The sequence below is a fragment of the Anopheles stephensi genome, chromosome 2, assembly GCF_013141755.1.
Source record: "Anopheles stephensi strain Indian chromosome 2, UCI_ANSTEP_V1.0, whole genome shotgun sequence".
Taxonomy (NCBI): Eukaryota; Metazoa; Arthropoda; class Insecta; order Diptera; family Culicidae; genus Anopheles; species Anopheles stephensi.
Genome location: NC_050202.1, coordinates 88,526,705 through 88,552,366, shown reverse-complemented (window position 1 = coordinate 88,552,366; position 25,662 = coordinate 88,526,705). Strand labels below are relative to the sequence as shown.

The following is a 25,662-nucleotide window of genomic DNA, read 5'->3' as shown; positions in this document are numbered from 1 at the left end:
AGTCCCATTATCGCAAGGTGTTGTGTACTTTCTTTCACTGCCGCTTCTCTGCTCCGAAGCAGTTTCTCTTCGGCGAGTTTTCCTTTCGCTGCGTAATAACTGCTCCGAAAAACATACACAAATACACCTCCATACGCGTTTTTTTTTCTATCTTCGTCACTCTTCTTGCAGCCTGTTGGTTTCGTTACGTTCAACACCCGGGCCGGAGCGGAAGCCGCCAAGCAGGATCTACAGGTAAAGGCCGACCGTACCAATTTTCCCACCGTACTTTTGCTAAACTGCTCACACCCATACACCATCCCTCGTAATGCGCCTCTTCGTCTTGATGCAAACGAAATGAACAAGAAGAAACCCCCGGCCGTATCAATAAACAAAAAAAGAAGAATCCATTTTCACCATTTCCCATTTTCCGCTAGAATAATGTTTTTTTTCCCTGTTCCTTCCTATTATTATAACATTTTCTTCTATTTCTTTGGTTTGGAAATTCTTACATGATTGGAGCTCTATTCCTATGGCTCGTTTCACCGTTCCACTACTAACCCACGACCTCACTCGCCCTTCCCACTCCTTCTCGATGTATCTTGATGCTTTTATTTGTTTGTCGTGTTAATCACATAGCTAGTGGGTTTTCCAACTTTCCTTCGTGGGTGTACCGGTGTTTTGTTTTTCTCTTTACTCTCTCTGTCTCTCTCTCTCGCTCTTGCAATCCTCTCTCATTGAGCGTCTCTCTGCGTCCACAGAATAGAATAGTAACTTGGTTTGGAATCACACACACACACTCACACATAAACACCTTTTTTGCCGGTCCTTTTTCTTACTGCTACTTTCAACACGATTAACTTGGCTGGACAGCGTACTGTCCTTATGTTTTCACATCACACCATTTTTTTAAGTGTCCCTCCCATTCTGCTGCTGTTGAAGCAACTTGTTGAACGACGGAAACCTTGCACACGCCTACCCACACACACACACAAAAAGAAACACCGAACACGTAATTCACTCTGTCACTTCGAACCGTCACAATCGTCAGTTCCTCGTCGACGTCCTTCAAAACTAATACCCACACACACTCACACACACACACTCACACACCCAACTTACACTCTTAATCGTCCTGACACTTAGAAGTGCTATTGACCCAAGTCTTCAAACGAAAAACAACCCGGATTACTTCGCTTCTCTTCAACCAGCGTCCCTTCCAAAGTTAAGACTTCTTCACTGTAAAGTCAAACGTCTACACTATACATATGTTTGAGCGGTGTAGTCTTCCAAACCCGCTTTCTAACCTTCCAAAGCAAGCCGGTATTGGCTGAGCTGGAAGAAAAGCTTGTAAGACGAGCGTGTAAAGGAGCGGAGGGAAACACCAAGTGTGCTTTTATTTGTGTGCTCCTGCCAAGGATGCTTCACCGAGCTTGATCTTTGATGTGATTTAATCTGATTAGTCTTTTTTTATTTTCTCTCACCCGCTCACTCTCTCACGCTCCTTTGAAGCCCACAATGGGGTTTGAAGCCACTGTTAAGTGGTGATTGATTTTTGCTCGCTTCATTGCCTTGACTTGTGACATTTCGCCACGGTTGATCAAGCTCATCGTTCGGAAGGAGAAAGTTTCCCAAGAAAAGTCCTATTGCATTCCCATACCAAGTGATACGAAGAGGCGGTCGTTTTTACTGTGTTGAACCCACTGCTGTGTGACTGACGTAATTTTGAAGCATTTTTTTATTAAACTGTTTTCAATATTCTTTGTTTGCTTTAACCGATAACTATTTTTAACACTTTTTGTGAATTTTGTATCTAACTTCCTTATACAACTCCTAATATTTTTTTTTATTTCGATAGAAAGTAAATCATGATTTTTCCTCATCTAATACAAAATGTTCCAAATCGTAATATGTAACCATCGCGACGTAAATTCATGCATATTATTTTCTTCTCCTTTTTCTCCCATCTCTCTTTCTCTCTTACGTCCCACTCTACGCCATACTGTCCACTGTTTTCCATTCGTGGGCTCGCGATGGAAAATGGAAATTTCTTTCGTTTCTCGCTACATCAACAAAACATTCAACGACTCGATCTCACCCACCATAACTGCACCAAACTCCAAAAATACCAAATTTCACTTCGCTACAAATTTTGCAACAAAAAACAAACAATCAAACAACTCTCCCGCTCCATGGATGAACGCAAAACTACACGCATCCCAATCGTACTGTTTGCAAAATGCATCCCAACGTTTGATGAACAATCCTCTCCACTACAAAATCGGACTCGCAACACGCGCAACCACAAAACAAAAATCGACCAAAAAAAAAACAATATAAATCTTGCAGCAAGGTGTACGCTTCGATCCCGATATGCCCCAAACAATACGCTTGGAATTCGCCAAGAGTAACACTAAAGTCAGCAAACCAAAACCACAACCTAATACAGCGGCCACAGCTGCACATCCTGCATTGATGCACCCACTTACTGCTGGACGTAAGTACTTTTTTTTTCGTTACATTTTCTTTCCCTTTTCCCACCCTCACACAAAACACATGAAACGCGCCCTGTCTCTCTTGCGAAAACCAAAAAGGAACCCCGTCATTCATACACAGCCATACACGCAAGTGTATGAAGTCAAGAGGAAAGAAATATCAAAGCTGGGACGTAGGATTATACAGTCGCTGTGTTCTACGAGATTGTTGACGCAACTTTTTGGCTAATCCTTGCTCGGTTGCGTAAGACAATAAGCCACCAAAAAAAAACCTTTCTCTCAAGCTCTCAACGCCCCTTGAAACCTATTTTATAGCAAATGAAGCACTTTCCGGCATAATACTTGTAGTATGGACCCGCATAGCAAATCACAGCAGAACCTGTTTTCCTGCCCCCACCCTTATCGTATTTGTACATTTTTGTTTAAATAATGTTCTATTAGTACAGTTAAGCAAGTGCACGCACACCGGTACACTAACTATTGCGATTCATCCATTCGACCTAGCAGCACCCTGTAGCGAAGAAGCGTGCAACAATGCACCCCGAATAGTCACCATTGTGCTGCTACACACATCCACACACCCCTACAGACGAACATACACACTCATTGCGCATACAAAACACACACGTGCGTGCACAAAAAGCCCTGTCCGCGAGCACCAGGACGACACGGAACGATCGGTGCCGCTTGCAAGCAACTTCAATTTGTCTCGTAGCAAGTGATTGGATCCTGTACAACCGATAGCAACCAGCACTGCAAACAGCATACAGCATAATGGCCCACATCCATCACTCTTTATTAACTCAACCTTGAACAGCAAAGACTACTCTTTGAACTACTCTTCGCCCGAAACAGAAATCATCATCCACATCCACACAGTTTTCCCCCAAGAGATCCAGATTGCCCCTACCGTACAAGAATGTCCCAAAAATCCTCAACTTTTTTGGTTCGCAAACGAATCGCGCGAAGAACTCTAACTGAATCTTTCTGTCAGACTTAGGTACACCGTTTTTTCCTGGCGGCCCGGAACTCTGGCACCATCCGCTAGCCTTCTCGGCGGCGGCCGCTGAGCTGCCGAGTGCAGCCGCACTGCAGCATGCAACGCTCGTCCATCCGGCACTGCATCCGCAGGTCCCGGTCCGGTCTTACCTCTGACTAAATACGGACAAAGTCCTCGAACAGCAGCAGCCGATGCACCAAGTAAGTACACGCTATATTAGAAGCTTCCCATATAAGGGTTGCCACCAAAATTCACTAAATCACTCCAAGCGTTTGTCCTCCATCTTGATCGGTAAAGGGGTGTCCTGTGTACATACAAATGTCTGCCTGAATCTTCCCGTTTACTGATCCGATTTTATCCTTCGCACCGATAGAACCTCAAGCGTGTTTGTAGTCTTGTGTCTTGCTTCTTGTGATTGAAATTGTGTTAGGATTAACGCCATCATCAGTGGAAAGAAGTTAAAGTTGTTTCGTGGTTTAGTTTAATCATCTTCACTGTCATCTCACTAATTATATGAAACAAGTTCTTCATCATGAAACCTCTCCTCCTTGGCATGGAGATGTTTGAGCATCAATAATAGCTAGTATCACTCACTTCTACAATCAGTTCTACACCGTGTATCCATTGCATCTCTAGCAGCTTGAAACATTTGTAACAGCGCATACAAAGCCACCCTTGTACTGTTGCCATTCTTTCCCATTTTCCATGCATAATTTAAAGCGTGTAGAATATCACCTGCCGAGAATTTTTATTCCCATACATACACCGCTTTCAGTTGTTCTGCAGAACCCCTGCTCCGGGGCGCTCCGTTTTTGCTGCTCTTTCTTCGCGTGGCAGAGTTCTTTTGAAATGTACACACCTCCACGTACCTTTCTTTGTTCTATAGTACAACAGCAACGGCGAGAAGAAGCAACACAAAAAACGCCCCAGTGAGGTACCACGTAATGAGAACAACGGAAACTGCATACCAGTCACGACTCCCATACGATGCTTTGCGTTGCGGCGAGTTTATTCAGCGGGCCCCTTCGGTCTAGGGTTGTGCTTCTATTTGCATCTTGAGTTGCGCTTTAGTATGCGTTTGTAAATATGACCGTTTCACCGGCTCAACCTTGTACAGCGCCCGAAACAGATCGCTCGCCACGGTGCAACCTGCGGCTAGGAAATAATGAAGCCACTTGCCCACTAGAATGTACATACACAGCGCTCAGTTTGCTTGCGTTCAGCCATCAGCCATCCTCATCCTCAGCGCATCATCAGTTTTCCTACATCTGGGGGCTATTTTTAACCTTAAAAGAGTTAACTGTAGTTAAGATTTTCCCTCCAAATAAATTCTATTTCCTTTTATAGTACTCCATTTTGTTTTCACGCTTTATGACTTATGATTGTTGATATTAGCAACGTTCCTATTTACTGTGAAAGTTCATCTTGAGGTAGATCTTGATATTGATGAAGTCATCGCTCTCAACAATGTGCTCACCTTCACCTGTTTATTGAAGCACTTCGTCCTAGGATGCTCCTTTTAGCTTTTACTGTACTGCCGTATCACTTACATTGGATCATATAGGCCATCCCTCCCCGAAAAAAGGGTCCACCTGTGTCGTTAGTATCGCCATTCGATTTAACGACTAGGAATGAAGTCATAAAGCTTTATCGTCTACTAAACGCGTACACGAGACAGTGCGCCTCATAAGCGAAATTGGGAAACCCTTTTGGTTGGGACCAAGGTGGCCATCGTTGATAATGGACGGTAGTATATGGCTTTACGATACTGTCAGTGTTTGATAACTCTTCATTCAAACTTCTGCTGTGCTGCTTTTATGTCAGCTAGGGATCAATTCCTTCTCCGTTTGGGCTTATATTATTGTGCTTTAAACTTACTGCTTTAATAGCTGCTGTAATATTTTGTTGCTTGTTAGATGTACTTTGACTCATTTTCACATTACAACTTACAAATTCTCCACTGATTTGACAACTAAATCAAGTTCACAATCTTTTCTCAAACATTTCACTGCTTTACTGCCTTCTCATATTCACCTCAGTTAGTAGCTCAGAATGGATGGGTAAACGACTAGCAAGAATTGCCAGTTCCGCTGCAACGATTTTCCAACATCCTGAAGATACCATACGATCAAGCTCTGCACAGGTACAAACCCATTGTGCGTGGTTTCCTTTTTTCAATTTCTTCAACCACACAGCAGAGAAACCCAAAACCCGCGAGGTGGTTCAAACTCACCTCTTGGAATCATATTTAACTCCCTCGGGCTCATAATCTTCCTCCAATTGCGACTTGCTCCGCCGTTCTCAGGGCTGTGCCTAGAACACAGCTTTTCACGGAGTTCCCACGCGGACCTTCACAACTTTACCCGGTGGCCATTTTCCCAGCGGAAGTGATTGGAGCACACAACAACAACAACAGCGCCTTCCCAAAAAAAAGGAAATATTTTTTTCCTTCTTCATCTACCATTTTGCCGGTCTATTGTTCTGCCCTTTTGTTCCTCCCCACCCCCCCCCCCCCCCTTATTCGTGTCCCGCACCTCCCGACCTGGTGGCCGGAGATCATGAGAAAATTAAACAGCTCCGTACAAAACTTGTTTTATTTACGTTTCAGATGAAAAGCAACAAAGTATTCCATTTAGCTTTATGCTCGCTTTCCCGGACCGCGTGAACCGGTGCACAATGGAGGTGTGGTTGTGTGTGTGTGTCCGTGAGCCACCAATTTAACCCCCCCGAGACGGGTAGAACACGGTACACGTTTGAAGATGAATTGTTTGTACCGTTTTCATGCTTGTTGGCCTCGCAAATGGAAGAAAAAGTTACGCCAGCGCGTCAGCTGAGATTAAATTCTTTACCATTTCTTCAGAAGATATTTCTGCACCGTCGAAGAATAGTTTCCCTCCAGCTTGACTCACACCAGAGCCTGGGAGAAAGCGCTCCCCGACTGTTGTGTAGCGAGCGAGCGTTGATGAAAACGAGAATTAATTTTTGCATTTTAATGAAAATAAATTTTCCATCAAGCGCCGTCAAGCTTCCTGGTCCATCGAAATCCATTCATTCACATCCAATCCAATCTGGGTCGAAAACGAGTGCCTTTAATGGATGGCTAAATCGCTACTGGCACCTGACATCCATTTTCACTTCATGATCCAGTTCCGTGGGATGCACTTTGCGTTCCGGAGGAAAATTAAAATAATTTTACCACCTCCATCACAATTTTCTTTCCATTTGCCCGGCTGATTGGTCAAGGGGCAACTTACTTTTAATCCTATTTTGAGCCCATCGAGAGACGAGCCTGCAAAACCACTCCATCCGCACTTGACGCGCTCCTAAAGGTGTGGCGACTCGGCTGGGCTTCAATGAGAAGGGAGAAAGAGCAAGATTTTCCCCTAACAAGATTGTCCCACTTTCCGATACAATCCTGTCATAAGCTGCAAGAGTAACGCCGGCCAGTAAATCTAACCTTAATACCCGGTCACACCCTGGCGCTCACCTTTTTCCTAATGATTGCCCCGCAATTAATAATTCTCAAATCCTTCCGATCCTTTCAATCGAACACCAGGATGCCTATGGCCAGGGTGACATGTTTGCCCGAAAAGAAGGGAAAGAAAGGATTCCTCGGCAAGCGTCTAACTTTCACCACCGAAAACTGACCCCGAGATAAATGGAGATGGCGTGTACAACAAAGGGAAAACTACTTTACTGTCTTCCATACCGGATCAGATGACCCACACCGAGAGGAGTCTACAAAAAAATGCTCCCTCTCTCTCTCTCTCTCTCTCTCTCTCTCTCTCTCTCTCCATCCTAAATGACAAAGCCATGAAGCCAAACTGATTCTCCCATCATCAGCCGAAAGGCTTTCTCCCACCCCAGGATCTAGTTAAGCAGATTTGCCTCCCAGTACAAAACCGGGCAAAGGGAAAACCTTCCCCAAAATGAACAAGTTTGGTCCGTAATCCGCATTATGGAGGCCCGCACTGCTCAACTCAACGCCCCAGCCGGCCAACATGATCTCGAAGGTTCGATGACAGATTTTATGATTCGTTTGTTGTTCGCTAAGCAGCTTGTCGAACGAGATGAGCTTGGAAAAGAAGGACCACAAAAAATCGGGGGACCCAATTTCCACCGAAAGGACTTTGTTTTATGCTTCTTTTCGCTTTTATCCCTTGCTCGATAGCGCGGCCGCTTTTGTTACGAATGGTCGAAACGGTTTTGCTCACAAACGATCATTAAAATCGTTCCAACGACGACGACTCGATAAGGATCGGTTTAATCGACGGAGGAAAATTAAATTCTCTAATACTCCAATGAAAAACCTTTTTTTGGGAAGCATTTTTTCCCCACTGATCCAAGGCCGAAAATAGCGCTCGGAAGCAGTGATTCGCAAGGGGAGCCTTTTTTGTGTGCGTGTTCGTTCCTCGGTCTACATATTGTTTAACTTGCTTTTCCGTTTCCGACACACAGCGTATACCTTCCTACAGCGAATGCAACGTGCGAGCGAAAGGATGCGGCTGAAAGCTTTTTTGCCCACATTCCCGGAGAACCACTGCAATGGAGCGTAAATTTGGCTCATTTGCATAATAATGAAGTTTTAATTAAAAGTTACACTCACACACACACACACTTGCGCCAGGAGCGGGCCTCTTGGCTGCCTTTCGTTCGAGAAGCGACACTTGTTGGTTGACGATGGCGGACGCTCGGGTGAGCACTGCCGGAAGTACAGATTTTGTTCGCAGTTTTCATGGAGAGACTGCTGGATATTAGCCCAACTGCAGCATTCTGGCTTTGGACAAACTTTTGCTCCAAGGGAAATATATTGCGTGGCGGGACGGCCTATTTCCATGTGCACCGATAATTTTTCTTCGAGAATATATTGGAGTGAGGTTTTAATATAGGTTGCTGCTTTATAGGCTTAGAGGCTCATGGTTGGAATTTGCGAAAGGTTTTGATGATTTTTATTTAACAAGGAATTTTAAAATATCGACGAATCTTTAAATTTAAGGACTCCGATAACACAACTTTGCCCTATTTAACGCCTTTCTTCTAAGCCTTTTAATACGCCGGGTCCTTCTCTCCAATTAGGGCGTCCAATTTTCAACGGTCTTCTTCCAAAGTATTTAACTCACCTGTCCTCTGTTATCATGACTAACCCCCCTCTGAATCTCTCACTCTGAGTCCCTTATCTGCCATCCGTTTTTCACTGTTGTTTTCTTTTCCAATTCTCAGCAACAAATGCAAATGCCGCACCCGTCAGCAATACATCCAGCATCGATGCATGTGTCCGCCGGCCTGCCAGCGAACCACTTTTTGCCCAGTCCGGCACTGGCCAGTCCGGTTGGCAGCACTGCCGGTGGGAATCAGCCACCGAACCCGCCGCTAGCCGCCAACGCTCCCTGCTCGACACTGTTCGTTGCCAATCTCGGACAGTTTGTATCCGAGCATGAGCTGAAAGAAATTTTCGCTAGGTGAGTGGTCGCCTCTCATTTTCTCGATTTTCCCTCCCTTCCGCCCATCTCCTTCTTCTTGCTCTCTCTCGCTCTGTCTCTTTTTCTCCAACCCTTCCTTTCGCGCTCCTCACTTTCTTCTCTTTCAGTTCCTTCTTGCTTTCTCGCTCGTTCTTCTCTTTGTCTCCTCCCTTTTTTGTTGCCGCTCTTTCATTATCTTCATCTATCAACTTGTGTTTTTCGAACTCTTTTTCCCTGCTGTCCGTTTTTTTTTTTCGTCTTTTATTTAACCCTTTTCTTGTCCGATTTATACCAATCTGTGTTCTGTGTTGGGCCGTTTTCTAATTTGTTTACGGCCAATCGGTGTCGGCTAGCACGAGAAAATGTGGTGGCCGAGATCGTGTTTCCTGTCGCCTGTGGGAGTACGGTTTAATCTCTAAGCTCATTCTCAGCAACCAATTTTGGTTTAATTTTTGTTCAGTTCATTTCTAGTGGATGTGTACGTGTGTTTGTAGCTTGCAACTGTCTGTGTGTGTTAGCTCTATCTGGATCTTAATCCGTCATTTTTATGTTCTTTTTCTGAGTTGATTGAGCAAAAAACGGTTTAAGATTCTGTTTCCAACCTGATAGACATACAAACCACACAGAGCAAAGTCTTAGCTCCATTTGCATGAACAAAAACTGATCGCTGTCATAGTCAATTATTTCAGTATTTTGACTTTTGTTTCGTTTTTTGTTGAAGAACATTTTGTTTCTCTGGTGTTCTTCTTTGCCTTTTTTGGGTATTGAGTTTTCTGGGCGTATTTTTAACATTCCCTTTAAAACTCCTCAAGATAAGAAAAGTGTTTACACCGAAATGTCATCTTATATTATCGATTAAACAACCCTCTATAATCAACTACTAAAAACCAAGTTTCGATCGAGAAGTTTTCGATCTATAAATAAAACTCCCAAAATAAATCCATCCAACTGTAGCAAACCTTCCCATTACTAACTTCATATAAATGCATATATCTAAACATAGAAATATTCAACACTTCGCAACTTGATTCTATAGTGCACCATGTTTAACTATATTTGAAATACATCATTTTTCATGAACAAAAAAATCCAAATCAGTAAAAGGAAAATTTGCATCCCCTTTTTCTCACCGAAAAAACAATGTTTACACTCACACACTCACACTCAAACTGTCACTGCATCCATCCGTTAGTTCGATATTTATACTTAATGCCACTATTACTAAACTTCAACTCTCTACTATTCTCATCCCCACTTTCACTGGTTCGTACCTTACCCCCTACCCTCTCATCCCCTTGCTCGCTAGCTAATGAAACAAACACACCCCACAATGTTCCCGTGTTCCTTGCCACTCGAGTTGAACTGAATGAACTGTAAAGCTGTGTTAGTGTTTTAGCCTCATTGATTCGGAATGCTTCTTACTGGTTCACTATTAAAGTTTTTTTGTTGTTTTCTTTTTTTCTTACATCCTCACCCCTTTATCACATTGTAAAATTATCTCTCTCTCTCTCTGTCTTCCTTCTCGTTCCTTAAATTGTCTGTTTCTTGTTTGTATTTTGAAAATTGGTTTTACTATTAAATTTTTTTCACCCCACCATATTATCTTATCTAATCTGGCTGCCGGGGCTTTTAGTGGGACGGCCTTTCGCTAGAGACCGCACCCTTCCAACGGCCGCCCGGTTCCGCCCTGCCTGCCCGAATGAATGTTTCAATCAACTCTATTTGAACTATGCACCGTTTCTAACACATACTTCCTGTTACCTGTTTTCCATTTTATTTCCATCGCAACGACAATTAAAACCACCAACACTGCCCCCCCAAACTTCCCCTTGGAAACCCAACGAAAATATAACTCCACTTTCATGCTTTTTCTATCCCGTTTTCCATCCATCCTGGCTGTTCCTTTAAAAACGAATATCATACTGACCTGATTAAATTCCCACCCGTTTTTCTTTATTTTCGCTCCTTTTTATTGCAAACTGTCATTTAAAAAAAATTTAAAAAAAAATTAAATTCTGCACAACCACCTCCACCAACCTACTACCACAACCACCACCACAGTCTGCCTGGCTTCTGTCGCCTTCGTTTGCACACTAAGGGTTCAGCAACAACAACAACTACTACTACTGCTGCTGCTGCTGCTGCTGCTGCTGCCGCCGCCGCCGCTGCTGCCGCTGGCAATGTCAACAACAACAACATCATGAATGGTATCTATCGTCACTGCACCAACCATCACAGCCTGTCCACCAGCAACGGTACAGCACTCTCTTCTGCCACCAACACCACGCTTGTAAACGGGTCGGGCGGTGGGGTGGCCCCGGTCCCGGTTGCGTTCGTAGAGTTTAAGGATGTGGTGAGCGCGGCGGCAGCGATGGCCGCCCTGCAGGGCAAGTTCCTGCTGTCATCGGACCGGGGCGCCATGCGCATCGAGTTTGCCAAGTCGAAGATGGCCGCGGACATACCGTCGCACCAGTTCTACGCACAGAATCACGCGCAGCAGAGAGAAGTATGTTTACCCACCATCCTCGTCCCCATCACCACCACTACCATTCCCCATCCTTTGTGTCCCTCACGATCGGTTGTTGAGTATCAAAATTGGCTAATAAAAAGATGTGACCAAAAACAAATGAAACCAAGCCAACAACCGATCACCTGTCTATCCCTTAAATATTGTGTGCTCCATTAATGCAAAGGTGAAAAACAAGACACGTATTTTGTTGAATAAGTACAGCCAACGATCACCTACACTCATGCTTACAGTGATCCATCCTGGTTTGCTCGATTTGGGAAATGTTTTCCAAGCCCACAACACCTGATGCTCACTGTTGTTTGATTTTCCTCCTCCCTCCTCGCCCTCCCTCTCCCCTGCCACACATAAACACAAGTTTGTTTAATATTTCACCACCAATTTATTTGCACCGATTGCGGGTTTTTTGAATGAGTTTGATTTGTGATGTAACCGTTAACACATTGCACGATTAATGCAAAAGTTCCAGTTCTTGCGAACGTCGCACCACCACTTACATAAAAAAATGCAAAACCAAAACTCACACAACCACACTTTTTGCACAAATTTTAGAAACCCCTTTTTTGTAAATTGACCCCTTCTTTAAAAACAGTAAAAACCAATACCTTTAAACCACCCGATATATTAAGCACTAATCAGACGCAAAACACTGATCTCCAACATGCATTTACCGTGTGATTACAATTCGGTTTTTTTTTTTGTACATTTTAAGACAATTTAGTTGTGGGTTAGAAGGCTAAAAGCTGAAAAAATACACAAGAATTTATTTTTGGTTTTGCTTCCTTTTGTACAAAGGACCATGCGTCTCCATTTGTGTGACGGGTTCCGGTTTTTTACGTTTTAATCTTCATTTTGGGGTAACTTATTGCTCAAAGTGCAGACTTTCATTTTGGTTTTTCACTTATTGGATCCCTTGTGGACCCTCGTGCTAACAAAACGAGTCTTTATTTACATTCACATCACACCACGTGACGGCCACGTGGCGAATAAATGTGTCAGAGTGTTTTACTTTTTTCACCAATGTACAGCTTGGAAATTAAGGCTGCTCATTTTTAAATTTATTTGTTGTTCCACCATAAACACTTTCTCACTATTTCTCTCTCTCTCCTTTGTTTTCTCTTTCGTCCACTTTTCATTCTTCTTCGGTCATCGCAGGGGGGCGGGTTTGGAGCCAAGAATGGAACATCATTTGGGGAAGAAGAGTGAACGAACCGATCTCAGCTCGTACCTAATGGCAACAACCTGACCACAACACATTCAACCCGTAGCCACCACCATCATGAACCATAGCAATCTTAGCGGCAACCATCATTGCATCGGCAGCACCGGCAATCCCACCATCTTGAACGGCGGCGGCGGAGGCGGCGGCGGTGGCGGCGTAGGCAGTATCGGCGGAACAACATTAATCGGGGGCGGCATGCACGAACGCGCTTGTCCACCGCCAGTAACATCAATGGCCGGACTCGGTGGACAGAATGCGGGACTGTTCACCTTTGCCGTCCATCCACGTGCGTAAAAGCGAGTCAACATCTTAAGGCGGCCACGGTGTGCAGGCTACTTGCAAGAGGATAAGCTAATCTAACAACCAAACCAAAAAAAAAAAAGATCAGAAAAGTAAAGGACCGTAATGGAAGAGACACAGTACAGCCCAGCGCGATACAGAAAGGATCGATGTGTGTTCGATCCGTTCGATGATCCCTGTGATAAGCGATCGAAAAGACGAAATTATGAGGCGCAATTTTAGCAACCGTACGCTAAGATTGTAACACTGGCGAAGGTTGCGAGACGATGCTCTAGATGATAGGAATGTAAGTAATCATTAACTCTCCTACCTAACAAAGAAAAACACCTTGCAGCCACTAGTACTACGATTACTACTACTACTACTACCTACTACTGTCCTTAAAAAAAACTAAACAATTACTGCGAAGAAATTATGGCGATCGCGTTACGCTGCGTTACGAGCAGACAGGGTAGCGGGTAGTGTAACGCTGCGCAAAGGCAAGCAGCGCGCTAGCTAAAGCATACTAGTTGATCACTTTTTACCAAAATGTGCCCTAAACGGAGTGATGATCTGCTGTTGGAGGTGAAGGTGAACAAGCAAAACGAGCGTCAGAGCGTCCTGAAGAGCTGGCAAACTTCAACCCGATCATCACTCTACCTAGTTTCCAATTTTGTGTTTAACAAACAAACAAACGGTTAAACGACAAGCAAAACGACGAACAACCGTTTTTATTCCCCACTCATTCACCAACAACCAAAAGGGACATTCAATCATTCTTTACATCCCGTTTTTAAAACTTACCATCATTTTTAATCCAACAATCTGAGATATAAAGCAAAACGGCATAAAAGCAGGCAAACAGGGCACACATGAATATCACAAGATCGAATGGCAACACTATGTGATTAGGGTTTCATCACTGCAGAGCGCAAGGAAAACAACAAAGAAAATGGACGCATTGCTTTGCAGTAAGCCGTTGCCGTTCAATACTGCTGCGTTAAGCCCTGGTTCGATGCCTCACATCAGCTAAAACCGAACGCAAGAAAGGAAAACAAAGCGCAACATTAGCAGTTAAAAACTAAAAATGAAACGATTTGAAACAAAATGTGAGCAATAAGACACAATTACATTAACACACATAGAGAGAAAAAAAATCAACACTGAGATAGAGGCAAAGACGGAGGAAAGAGGGAAACAGCAACACTAGCACCGACCGGAGGAGAAGTAAAAAACGAAACACTGACACAGACAAAAAAACTTTGTAAATGAAAATATCCATGCATATCAAGATTTTGAATCGACATTTAAGAAACGAGATACATTTACTAGCCAGGATAGAAGGGAAGAGGATCGTTCGTTACGCGAGACATAGCAAGAGAGAAATGAAAACACAACAACAAACCACGTGCACGCGAGTGTAGCGTATTTAGCAATTTTAAAAAATCGAATATATCGGGGAGATCTGGAAAAGGGATTTAGGTAATCATATAATTATATCTATATACATATATACGACCGGATACGTGTCTGTTTCGAAGCAATCCTAGCGTGTCTCTAAAAAGACAGATTTTTATAGACGAAAAATTGACCCCGCACACGCGTGTGATGTGTGCCGCCATATTACTGGCGCTGCTGGGCTGGTGTGTTTACGTTCCGGTGCTGCCGGATTTTTGCCTGTTTCACTTGTTTCCATCCACCCATTCCGGGAGAAGAGATCAGGAAACCACCCTCGATCAATGTTGGTTAGGTTTTGTTGTGGTCAAGAACATCTTTTGCAATACTTTTGCCTTATGTATCGAATTTGAGTAACACCCATCAAAAAGTGTCACCGATATCGTTCTTTGGAAGAGAGCCTCTGACCCTAGAGAGGAAGAATAGAAGTAGAAAAAAAAACATTAAACCCGACCCGGAGAAATGATCTAGCTGCGTGTGATTAAAATTATGTGTTGCTGTACAGTGTGCAAACAAAAAGAACATGTCTTGTTGTTCATCGTAGTTTATTAGCTGCATAACGATTACGGAGCGAAAGTCATACGAGCCCGTTGCTAACCAGCCGCACAAGCGTTATGCAATGAAAAGCTAAAAAGGAGAAAAAATACAGAAGGAAAAGTAAATTTTAATTAGGAAAAATCATTCAGAGAAGAAAAATCACAAGAACAGCAATAGTTACCTAAAAAGAAGAAAAAAACCAAAGAATCTAAAACAACTCGGATTGAGCACACAGAAGAGTGAAAGAAAGAGAGAGAGAGAGAGAGAGAGAGAGAGAGAGAGAAAATGCTTTCTTAAATACCAAAGAGATACATTGTGCGGCGATAGGTTAGTAACAAAGAATGCAAAAAGAGCTCCACAGAAAAGACAGTACTGATTTTCGCTCCTATTAACAAAAAAACCAAACGCAGCAAAGCAAGTAATCGATCGACAAGAAGCAGCAGAAAAAAACTGAAGAAGTGAAACAATGCATAGCAATAAGTAGTGAAACTTTGATGTTTGATTTTCTTTTTAAATTATTCTAATTATACCTTTATTACGACCGTAATTGTCTCTAATGAAATAATGTGCGGGGGGGACAAGAAGAAAAACACACCCCCGTAAGCATAGAACTGTAGCGTGTAAGTAAACTCAATTAATCCAAAAACAAAACGAAGCAAACACGAACAAGCTTAACGAAACCATTGAACTAGTGAAAGATGCAGAAAGATTAGAGCGAGTGAAAGAAGCGATTGGGAAAGGGAATGGGGAGAGGAGAGTTTGGGAGAAGGTTTGATGGGGGGGAGGGGGGATAAAGAAGAGAAGAGAAGAGACCCAAAGCGAAAGGGCTAAAAGGGCAAGGCAAGATAAGGGAAAGCGACAAAAGCAGAAGCATAATCATTCCGTCCAATTCAATGTGTGTAGTTAAGACTTGGGATAGGCGTTTGGCCGCAAATCGCCGCAAAAAAGCCGACAATCTGGGCCAGTTTTGAGCGTACCGAATGGGCATACCGAGGTGGAGATTCTCGCGATATCCATCCACTAGAGCAGATGGATAGCGGACCTCGAGAGCATTTTTCGATTGGATTCTCAGGATCTCCGGATGCCCTGGGGTGCTTGTCAACATGTGGGAACTACTGCAAATCATACATATCAACATATTTTTATTTGGATCTATCGTAAGGACGAACGCAACATACGAAAGCAGCTAGCGAAGCGTGTTTTTTCTCTCTTAGCGTAGCAGTTGAACTAGAACATTGCGAGATGCGGAGAGCGACAACCGACGACCCGTCGGGAAGTTCTCCCCTCGCACAGGCTAACATATACATTGGTACATATATAGGTATACACGCTAACATATTCGTTAGTGAATCGATAAGTGCATCTTTAGCCGACATCCCTACCCGAACAGCTGGTAGTTACTGTAAGTTTTTGTTATCATTTTTCCCTGTTTCCGTTTTGAACCCGCAAGTGATCGAATCCGGGCCGTTCGCTTCTGCGCAATGAACGCCCAGCTTACGTCACGCTTCAAGCGCTTCAATCTGACCGTTAGAGCTTCGACCAAAGCGCTTTTTGCAGCGCTTCACTTGTTCATGTGTTAGCACATCTTAAGACGAGACCGAACGCGAACGAACGGGGAACCAGCGTTTCCTAGGTTCGTACGAGACGGTCCTCCAAACACGAAATGCCTTTCACTAGCGTTAGTTTTTGTTCTCGATAAGAAGAAGCGTTACGTTTTTACGTTCTATAAGGCTATTCCTGTTTCGCCCGGAAAGGTAGACTTTGTTCAGATTTTCTTTTTTTCGTCTATCCTCCCAACCGGGTTTGACCGGGTGGATCCTGGTCCGGTGGTTTTTATTCTGGCGATCCCGGAGTCCCCGATGAGCGTAGCATGTAAGTGTAGTAAGCCAGAACATTAATCGTTGCGAAGCGTGTACGTGTAGTCGATGTCGAGTGTGCATCTGTGTGTGTGTGAGTGTGTTTGTGTGTGAGTTTTTATGTGTGAGTGTGGCAGCAAAAGACACATTTATCCTTATTAAACGAAAGGAGAGAGCAACGCTAGCTTCGGTTTGGTTTTGAAAGTTTCGTTTTATCACACCAAAACAAGAGCCCGTTTTCACTAACTAACGCTAGCCCAGCTACAGCAGCAACAGTATGGTGGAAAGCAAATGGGATAAAAATGTCACCCAAAAAAATGGGACAGCTTTACAAAAAAGGGCTAAGATAACAGCAGCAAACATCTAGAAATGTGTCTTGCCTTGATGGAAAACAAATCGAACCCAGCAGAAAGCGGGTCGATAGGCCGAAACAATGCAAACACAACACACGACATCTGCAAAACGAGCATCTGCATCGAGCTACCGGGTGAATGAGCTTCGCAGCTTGGCGCAGATTGACTAAAACCGTACAGTAGGAAAGTAGACGTTTGTAACGATTAATGACAAAACAAAAGAGTAACAAAAATTCTAGACGAGTATGTTATATGATAAAAACAACAACAACAATGCTAAATGATACAACAGCAACCAAAACAAAGATGAAACAATTCACACATATCAATTTCGTGCCCGATCATATTTGAACGAACCCAGTAGGAGAAGATAAAGAAAAAACGAACCCCTTTAAGCTAACCGGTGGAGGCAGATTCTTATTAGCAAGGTAACAGCAAAACAAAGAAGAAGAAAAAACAACATATATAGTGAATTAGTGAGCAGTAAAATTCTATGGAAAAGCAACTATAAAGGTGTAACAAGAAAAATACCAAACAAGAACAGAGCATACGCAACGCAGCAAAGCCAGCGGAATGAAAAAAAGCAAAACAAACAAAAACACATTTTAGAATAGTAAACGTATGAAGATGTTGTAATGCAGTGATGTGTCGTGTGGTAAACAAAACAAGAAAACAAAAACATTTATATTCGAAAGTATGGTAAACTGAAAGCAAAACAAAAAAGCAAATATGCAGAAGTAAAATTTTATTCGTAGCTAAACAGTGAGCAAATCTAGCAAAAAAAGAGGAAAACCGAATCCCCGGCACATGATCGACCTGGCTATGGATGTGTATTGAGTGAGTTTAATTATAAGTCTTATTTAACGTTCGCTTTTCATTACTTTTCCCTTTACTTTACTGGTGGCGATATGAAGGAGATCCTTTTGAATGGCGGTGTGTGTATGGGTGTGGGTGTTTAGTATGAAATTTTCCAATCGAAAAATGTGCAGAGGGCCGGAAAAACCAACAAACAAGACTTGACTCGACCGAGGTAATGCGGAAATGCGAAAGACTAACTTTTATCCCTCCCCCACACCAGGTGGCGTTGGTGAATAACGAATGAAAATGATTCTGACAATCAAATCTCACACACACACACACACTCACCTTTTCAATTTGTGCACATCAAATCAAACAAACGATATGAAAAAAACACTTTATCCCACACAAATGAGAAAAGAGATGGCACGCAAAATTACATCGGCAGCCTATCGATAGGTGGAGCATAGCATCAGCAGTAAGAACGATCATAAGGAAGAGGGAAATAATTTTCAAAACTGAACACCACACACATACGGCGCCCAAATTAAAAGGATCGAGGAAGAAAACAAGCGATCTAAGGTCGTAAAACAATTGTCTACATTTTTAAAACAGCCGACGATTTGAATAACCACATAAGAGTTAGATTGCTTCATTTGTTTGATATTTCAAAGCCGTTCGTTGTTTTAAACATTAGGACACTTGTGTTTATGACCTGCAAAAAATACTGCAACATACGCCATCAGTGAAAAGTCGCTTTATTTTTCCGACTAAAGTAGTATGTGTTTCTATTTCCAAAAGAATTTTTTGATCCTTCAGTTAATTATTTAAAAAATAATCCTACAAGAAATCTTCTGTTAACACTACTTTTTTCTCGTGTTCGTAGGACGATAGAATGGAAACGGATTAACCAAAGAATTGTACTGTGCATTGTGCGCGATTAAATTATTCCTTCTTTTATTTATTTACTGTCCACCTAGAGCTCCTTTTTTTGTCTTATGTTTTTCCTCCCCACTTGAGGGATATTTTATTTATTTGTCCTTCATTTTCTTTTCGTTTTCAAATGAATTTGTAATTCTGCTACATTAAAAAAGGTCCATTCCATTTATGTTCGTGTCGTAGTGTATTGGTTAAATAATATTTATTACTTACGCACCATGCCCGGCTAGGATCCAAGGGCGTGTGTTTGCTTAGGAATAGTTTCGTTACATTTATAGATATGCGTTGCAGAAACTGTTTTTGCTTTAACCAATTCAACCAGCCCCATAGCAGGTCCTCCCTTCATGCGCGGGGAACACGATCGCGAAAAGAGGACGCTAGACAAAGGCATCAAGAAAGGATGAAACACGGAAACATAAGAGTAAAATAACAACCATACTATGCATACAGTGAACAACAAAAACAAAATTATATATACAAGTAAATATATATATATACACTTATTTAGATATATACTATGTAGTACAATCGAGTGTAATGGTAAATCTAGCAAAATGATGAAGACAAGACAAGATGCAAAACAACACGTTTAACAAGGCAAACCAGCTAACAGGCAAAGCAAAATAACGCTCGGAACAACTTACATTTTTTTTTTTTTTGTTGACGAGATTGTTGTACAGTTTTCGGACTAACACCCATTTTCCTACAAGAAAAAAAGAAGAAAGCAACAAGCAAGAAACAGCTTGGCAAATTTTAATCTTATCGTAACTACAAAACCAGAATTGCTAACAACAGCTAAATTTAAAAAATGGAAATACAAAATAGGTGAAAACTCTGGTATCGCAACTCAAGCATAAGATAATACAAACAGCAACAACAAATACACAACAAAACCCCCCACGTTACAATGTTATCTATCTATTGCAAAACCAAACTCTTAAGGAAAAAACCGAGTGTAGAAGAGAAAATCATCACATCACAATGGTTGGTCCCGTGTGCTGAGAGCTGGCTGAATTTTATGCGTTTTACTAACCTTATTACATCCGCCTAAGCGTGGATAGAAGATAGAGGAGCAGAGAAAAAGCAAAGCGGGAAACGATAAGAGAAGATAATAGAGCAAAGTCACTTGTTTTGTTCATACACGTACACAGATTTGATATAGGGAAATTTCTAGGACGAAAGCAGCCGAAGCAGCTAGCTTAGCAGTTGGACCCTGCGCTAGTGAAGTAGCATGTTGAGCGTGGAAAACCCTGGACCTGAAGAGAAGAAAAAAACAGACCGATGGCTTTCAGTGGAGCTCTAGAGAAAGTAATAATAAATAACCAGGATATAAGAAGCAGTGTCCCAAAGTCAAGTAATGAACCCGAAACTACAACATCAAGCAAGAGAAAACAGAAAGGAATAAACCAACACAAAAAGAATGAATGAAAAAGGATAAAGCAAGAGCAAGAAGAAAAAAGACAGAAACGACAAACAAGAGAACAAACAAACGCACGCATTAAAACACACACACATCGAATCGAAATCAATCGAAAAACAAGCACCGAACAACAGTCGGTAAGCAATAGTAGCAGCACACGTGCACTTTCTCTCTCTCTCTCTCTCTCTCTTTTAGAGCACCGCAAGCAGTAAAATGCAAAACCGAATGCCTCCATTACGACCTAAACCTTTTTGTTCGACGCACGATTTTTTTCTGGCACGTTCGATGGCGCACGATCACCCGACACACCCACGAGCAAAACCAAAAGGGCAAAACCCTTCCATCTAATGGCGCACGTAAGAACCGTTGACAGCTTAGGCTTAAGCTTACCAAGCTTTGGTTCTTGATGCATCTCTATCTCTCTCACTCTCTCTGCCTTATTCTGTTTACGCTAAATTGGCAACCTTAATTGATCACACACACACACATTTGTTCTATTCTCGAATGCACAACTCCTCTGTCACCGTTAAGGGATCTTTCGACCGAGATCTCCAAAGCCAGGCGGATCAAATGTCTTAAAACAACAGCTTGTTCATGCCACTCACGTCCTTACGTTTACTCAGTAGTGGAGGATCTTTAGTGCACCCACAATCACCTACCCCGCCCCACTGTATCGCACGTTTGGTTTTTTCCAACCCACGGCAGACACCAACAAGTACGGGCAAATCTAAGAACTACAAACCCACCTCATCTTCGTACGGAAACGAATGCAGTAAAAGTTCTTTATTAGTGCACAAAAATCACCTTCTTAGTCAAATGTTTTAGTCACCTTCTCTCTCTCTCACACACACACACAATTACACCATCTCACATTTTTTTATGTTTGTTTTCTTTTCTTGTTAAGGTTTTTTTTTATATTTGTTTTTTCTTTCAACCAAGCCAGCTGCACTTTTTATGGCAGTTATGTTTGGCAACTGTTTGATTCAACCTCTAGCTCAGAAGTTTTGGGGTTGAAAATTTTGTTCCATCTCAACTCAACCGAATTGCACAAAAAACAACCCCCTCACATCTAAAGCGATAAGCCGATTATGGTACAATAAAGTAAAGTAACAAAAAAAAACGAAAGCAATAATTAACGTTACGGCGTAGCGGCGAGGTTTCGGAAACGTTTAGCGACTAGGTTTCTCCATGTCGATGTGGCCACTGCTCTGTCCTGCAGGGCGGCGGGATCCACCCACCAAAACTGCTCACGATAGCGGACGCTGTATGCTTCCTTTTTGTCGAAGCAATTCATCGAAGCTAGCGGACTCAAGATGGTTGGAAATGGGGCAACTTCGATTGATCGGGATGCCTCATTTTCTTCTTAAGCGTGTATGTGTGTAGACGGAACATTGTTGTTTCCTTGATGTGTACCACTTATTTATTAGTACAATTTGCCAGCGCAAGTGTTTCTCTTTTTTAAAGCAATTTACATCATTTTACACATTTGTTAGTAACAAATTTGCATACTGATTTTTATCGAACTTTTATACATCCCCGACAAGGACGCGTAAGTCATTTCATCCATTTACTAAATACCAAAGTGAAGCCCATTTGTGCCGTTTGTTTTTTACACTATTTTTAATCTATAATCTAACACGTCAACCCTAGTGCCCCGATAGGTTGAACGATTGATTCGAACAGGTTTCACCACCACAAAGATACCTCCCACATTGTTCGATCGCTGTGTGCCGATTGACGCATGTCCGGCAGTCGGGGAAGAAAAACATATGGGATTTTTATTTAACTCACCCAACTCTTCGCATTATTGTGATTGTAACGTGTTTTTTTGTTTGATTTTCCCTCACTTGATTGATGTGCACTAGTAGAGTATCTTTTTATGGTTTGTTTTTTGTTCTGTTTTCATATATTAAGCAAACGCTTCACACTTCTCAACCACAGTATGGGAATAGTGTATTGCGTGCATGCAAAATAAGGGTAAAAGGTGAAAAGAAAATATATAAAACCAAAAAAAAGCGTAAGAAGAAACCATTATTACACCACTGTAAACTAGGGTGAACGTGTGAAAGCAGACAGAAAGGATACAATATGAAAAAACGAAATGCGATATTTGGGGATGGGGATTAAACAATGGGGAAAAGTGGGTAGGGCAAACATAATACTGTAAGGGGCAGACAAGGAAAGGAAACAAAACTAGACAGATAGAAGGAAACCGAACATGGCAATGGCGTGGTGAGCGTGAGTAGTGAGGAATGTGAAAAACCAAAAATTATTAAATGCAAGCACATAGCAAGAAGGAACAGCGCACCATTTGTAAGGCGTTTTTAAAGTATAGTTTTAGGATGTTAAACAAAACGCATAAGATATGTACTTTTTTCCCGTGTCGTTCACTTTCTATAAATGTTCCTTCGGTTTCGGATAAGTTCTCGCATGTTGAGGAAAAAAAAACCCATACGTTCGCTCCACATCGTTCGTTCATAGCTAAAGAAAAGAGGAAAAAAAGACAAAGCAAATTGCATAAATTAAAAGCATGAATAATGAAACAATACAAAACATCAAACAAAACAAACCCAACAAAAAAAAAACAAACAAACTGTTCTGAATTGTTCAACACTTTACACTTTGTAAAGCTGTCTCTTCTTTTTTCTCTTATTCCTTTTTTTATATTTTTTCCTATTTTTTCCTACATTTCCTTCTTAACTTAACTTTTTCGTCCCTTTCCTTAACATCTACCACCATCTTCAGCTCATCTTGTTGTTGCTGAGTGACGCTCACTGCTGCAAACTATCAAACAATTCAGAACAGGAATGGCCTTAAAAAACGATTTTTTAAAAATACAAGAACGAAAACAAAAACAAGACAACAAATTATCGAAAACAAGTGGACGAAGTCAATCTATTATATACTGAGAAAAACATTATTAACAAATGAGATACATAACAGTAATAATACATTAGCGGTTCAGATTTAGAAAGCAAACAGAAACAAGAGGAGAATCTATAGGAGGATAGCGAAGACGGTAAACCAATCTAGCGTGGCTAAGGATCTGTTAACGGTTGATTCGTCTCGTACGTCTGTATGTGTTCCGTTCCGTACAAGGAACCGAGGAACGGCGCCGTGGAAATAACGCATCAATCAACGAGGAGGCATAAGAACAAGACATGTTGTACAATTTAATCATCTTTGTAAAGAGACTACACGGGGTGAGCGGGGTGGACGGCCGGGACAGGGGGCAGAGGAGACGCGCCGTAGAATGAATAAGCAAATGTGTGTGATTAAGAACATTATTTAGCATTACTGATAAATCTAAAGACAAACAAAAAACAAACAAGTGCGCCGCCATGTTTGTGCGTGCGTATGTGTGAAATTTGTGTGTGTGTGTGCATCTAGTAAAAGAGAAAAAGTGAGAAGATAGCAGCAAAAAAAAAACAAAGACACAACATCAACCCAAAAATGGAAACCAAAACACAACCGCAAACCGAACACAGCAAACAGAAAAAGTAATTGTTTAATTATATTAATATATATACATATATATATTAGGCTAATTCATTCTGATCGTGTGCCGTGTGACGCGATGTTCATCTTTTAGTTTGCCACACGTTTTAAGCGATTTGAAAGTGTTGGTTGGAGAGCTGTGTATGTGTGCGAGTATGTGTGCTGATCGGCCGATTGAACGTGCAGAAATTATCGCGAGCAAAGCTATCACGATTCTTAAATTCTTCTTAAGCAAACCCATCTTACTTGTGTTGGTGTACAATTGCATCAAACGTCTTTCAAGTGATCGTTTATTTAAAACAAAAAGCTCCCTCCCAAAGCTTTGGCTCTTGTTTACCACATCCATCAAACCAGACGGTGCTGCATAGAAAGTGCATCGGAACGCTACGCCCTAATGCATCTGGAACATACCGCGTGTGTGGTTATCTGTAAACCTGTTCACTTCATGTACCGAATGTTAAAACAATAACTAAACTCGACTGGATTGCTCCACAGTAAGCGAAGATCGCACGAAAAAAAAACACAAGGCGTTGCATTCAACTGGGACAGAGAGCGTAGGCACAGGAACGAGCACTGTACTAACAAGCGGCTAACAACAGCAACAACACTATCGTAAAAAGCGCTAGATATATAATATAACATTGTATAGGGTCCAAAGAAGGGAAAGGCAAACCAGGAGGACGCGGTGAAAGAAAGGGTAGAGCACAGTAAAACCGTTAGCAATCGGTACAGGTGTTAGAGCGGCATGGTAACGGCATGAAACAAAACAATACAAACAATGGAATCGATACAAAGATGACGATGATGATGATGATGGAAACATTGAAACAGTAAATAAAACAGTAAACTAATTATGGAATAACTTTACAAGCTGTGTGTAATATTGAATTACTTAAAGTTAATTTATAAAAAGAAAGAAAATGAATTTTAAATCATAACCGTTTATTTGAATCTTTTATGTGTGTGTCTCCTTGTTTGGTCCAGCTGGTGGTTTGTGTTTTTGGATCGCAGAACGCCTAAATTTATGCAACTTTCTTTCATTGTTTCTAATACTTTTCTAGTGGTCCGGTGGCCGAGGTGATTGCAGTGCCAGTTTGAACAAGACACTTTCTGTAGTTGATTCCCATGCAGACCCTCTCTCTATACTCAACTTTCTCACTTTTAAATTTGCGTAATATCATTGAACCATCTCTACTGCGCCTAAAGTTAGACTTATTCATAATCATTCATCTGCAACTGAGCAATTGCAAAACAGAACTTCCTATTGGGTTAACCCCCTTGTTGCGAACGCGACAAAATAAATTGTGCTAAACTGACAGGCATGCAAGAGTTAGATGAAAACTTTAAATAACTAAACATCTTTGTTTGGGATAAACTATCACCGGCAAATATTATTTTAGGAAAAAACCCTAAACTAACAGAGCGACAAGATTATGATGCGTTATTGGAAATATCTCGAAAAAGGGACAAATCTCGACATATGGTAATCCTAAACTCAGACCATGTAATAAAATACGAAAGTGAAGAACATAGGCCGAAAAAGGTTAACGCTAGAACCCAACGCATACGTTATCGTTGCGCGATTAGTTTCACGAAAAAAGGACCTGCGCGAAGATCAAGGCACGGTCGTAGGGCAGTGAAGGAAAGACCAACTTGACGAATAGAGTAAACGACGCGCAGGCAAAAGGCAATAGGAAAATAAACATACGCACTTGAACCACAGATGCGCGATGCATTACCCATGGTCATAAAACGATAGGGTAACAATCGCCAGACATTGTAACGTTACAGACCTCCTACACTAGCCGACGTCAGGCAGGGATCAAACGCATCGGCATACCGAGT

The 25,662-nt window shown here is 41.9% G+C and overlaps 1 protein-coding gene across 1 annotated transcript in view; it reads left to right on the top strand.

Annotated features, from left to right (window-relative positions):
* LOC118505135 overlaps positions 1–24,684 on the top strand; it is a 144,069-nt gene extending 119,385 nt beyond the window's left edge. Inside the window, exons 4-9 of the mRNA XM_036040476.1 lie at positions 172–234; positions 2,329–2,476; positions 3,469–3,611; positions 8,695–8,933; positions 10,995–11,439; positions 12,616–24,684. Coding sequence (XP_035896369.1) covers positions 172–234; positions 2,329–2,476; positions 3,469–3,611; positions 8,695–8,933; positions 10,995–11,439; positions 12,616–12,666 — 1,089 coding nt within the window. The 3' untranslated portion in view covers positions 12,667–24,684. The remainder of the gene's footprint in view (positions 1–171; positions 235–2,328; positions 2,477–3,468; positions 3,612–8,694; positions 8,934–10,994; positions 11,440–12,615) is intronic.
* Positions 24,685–25,662: the final 978 nt, after the last annotated feature.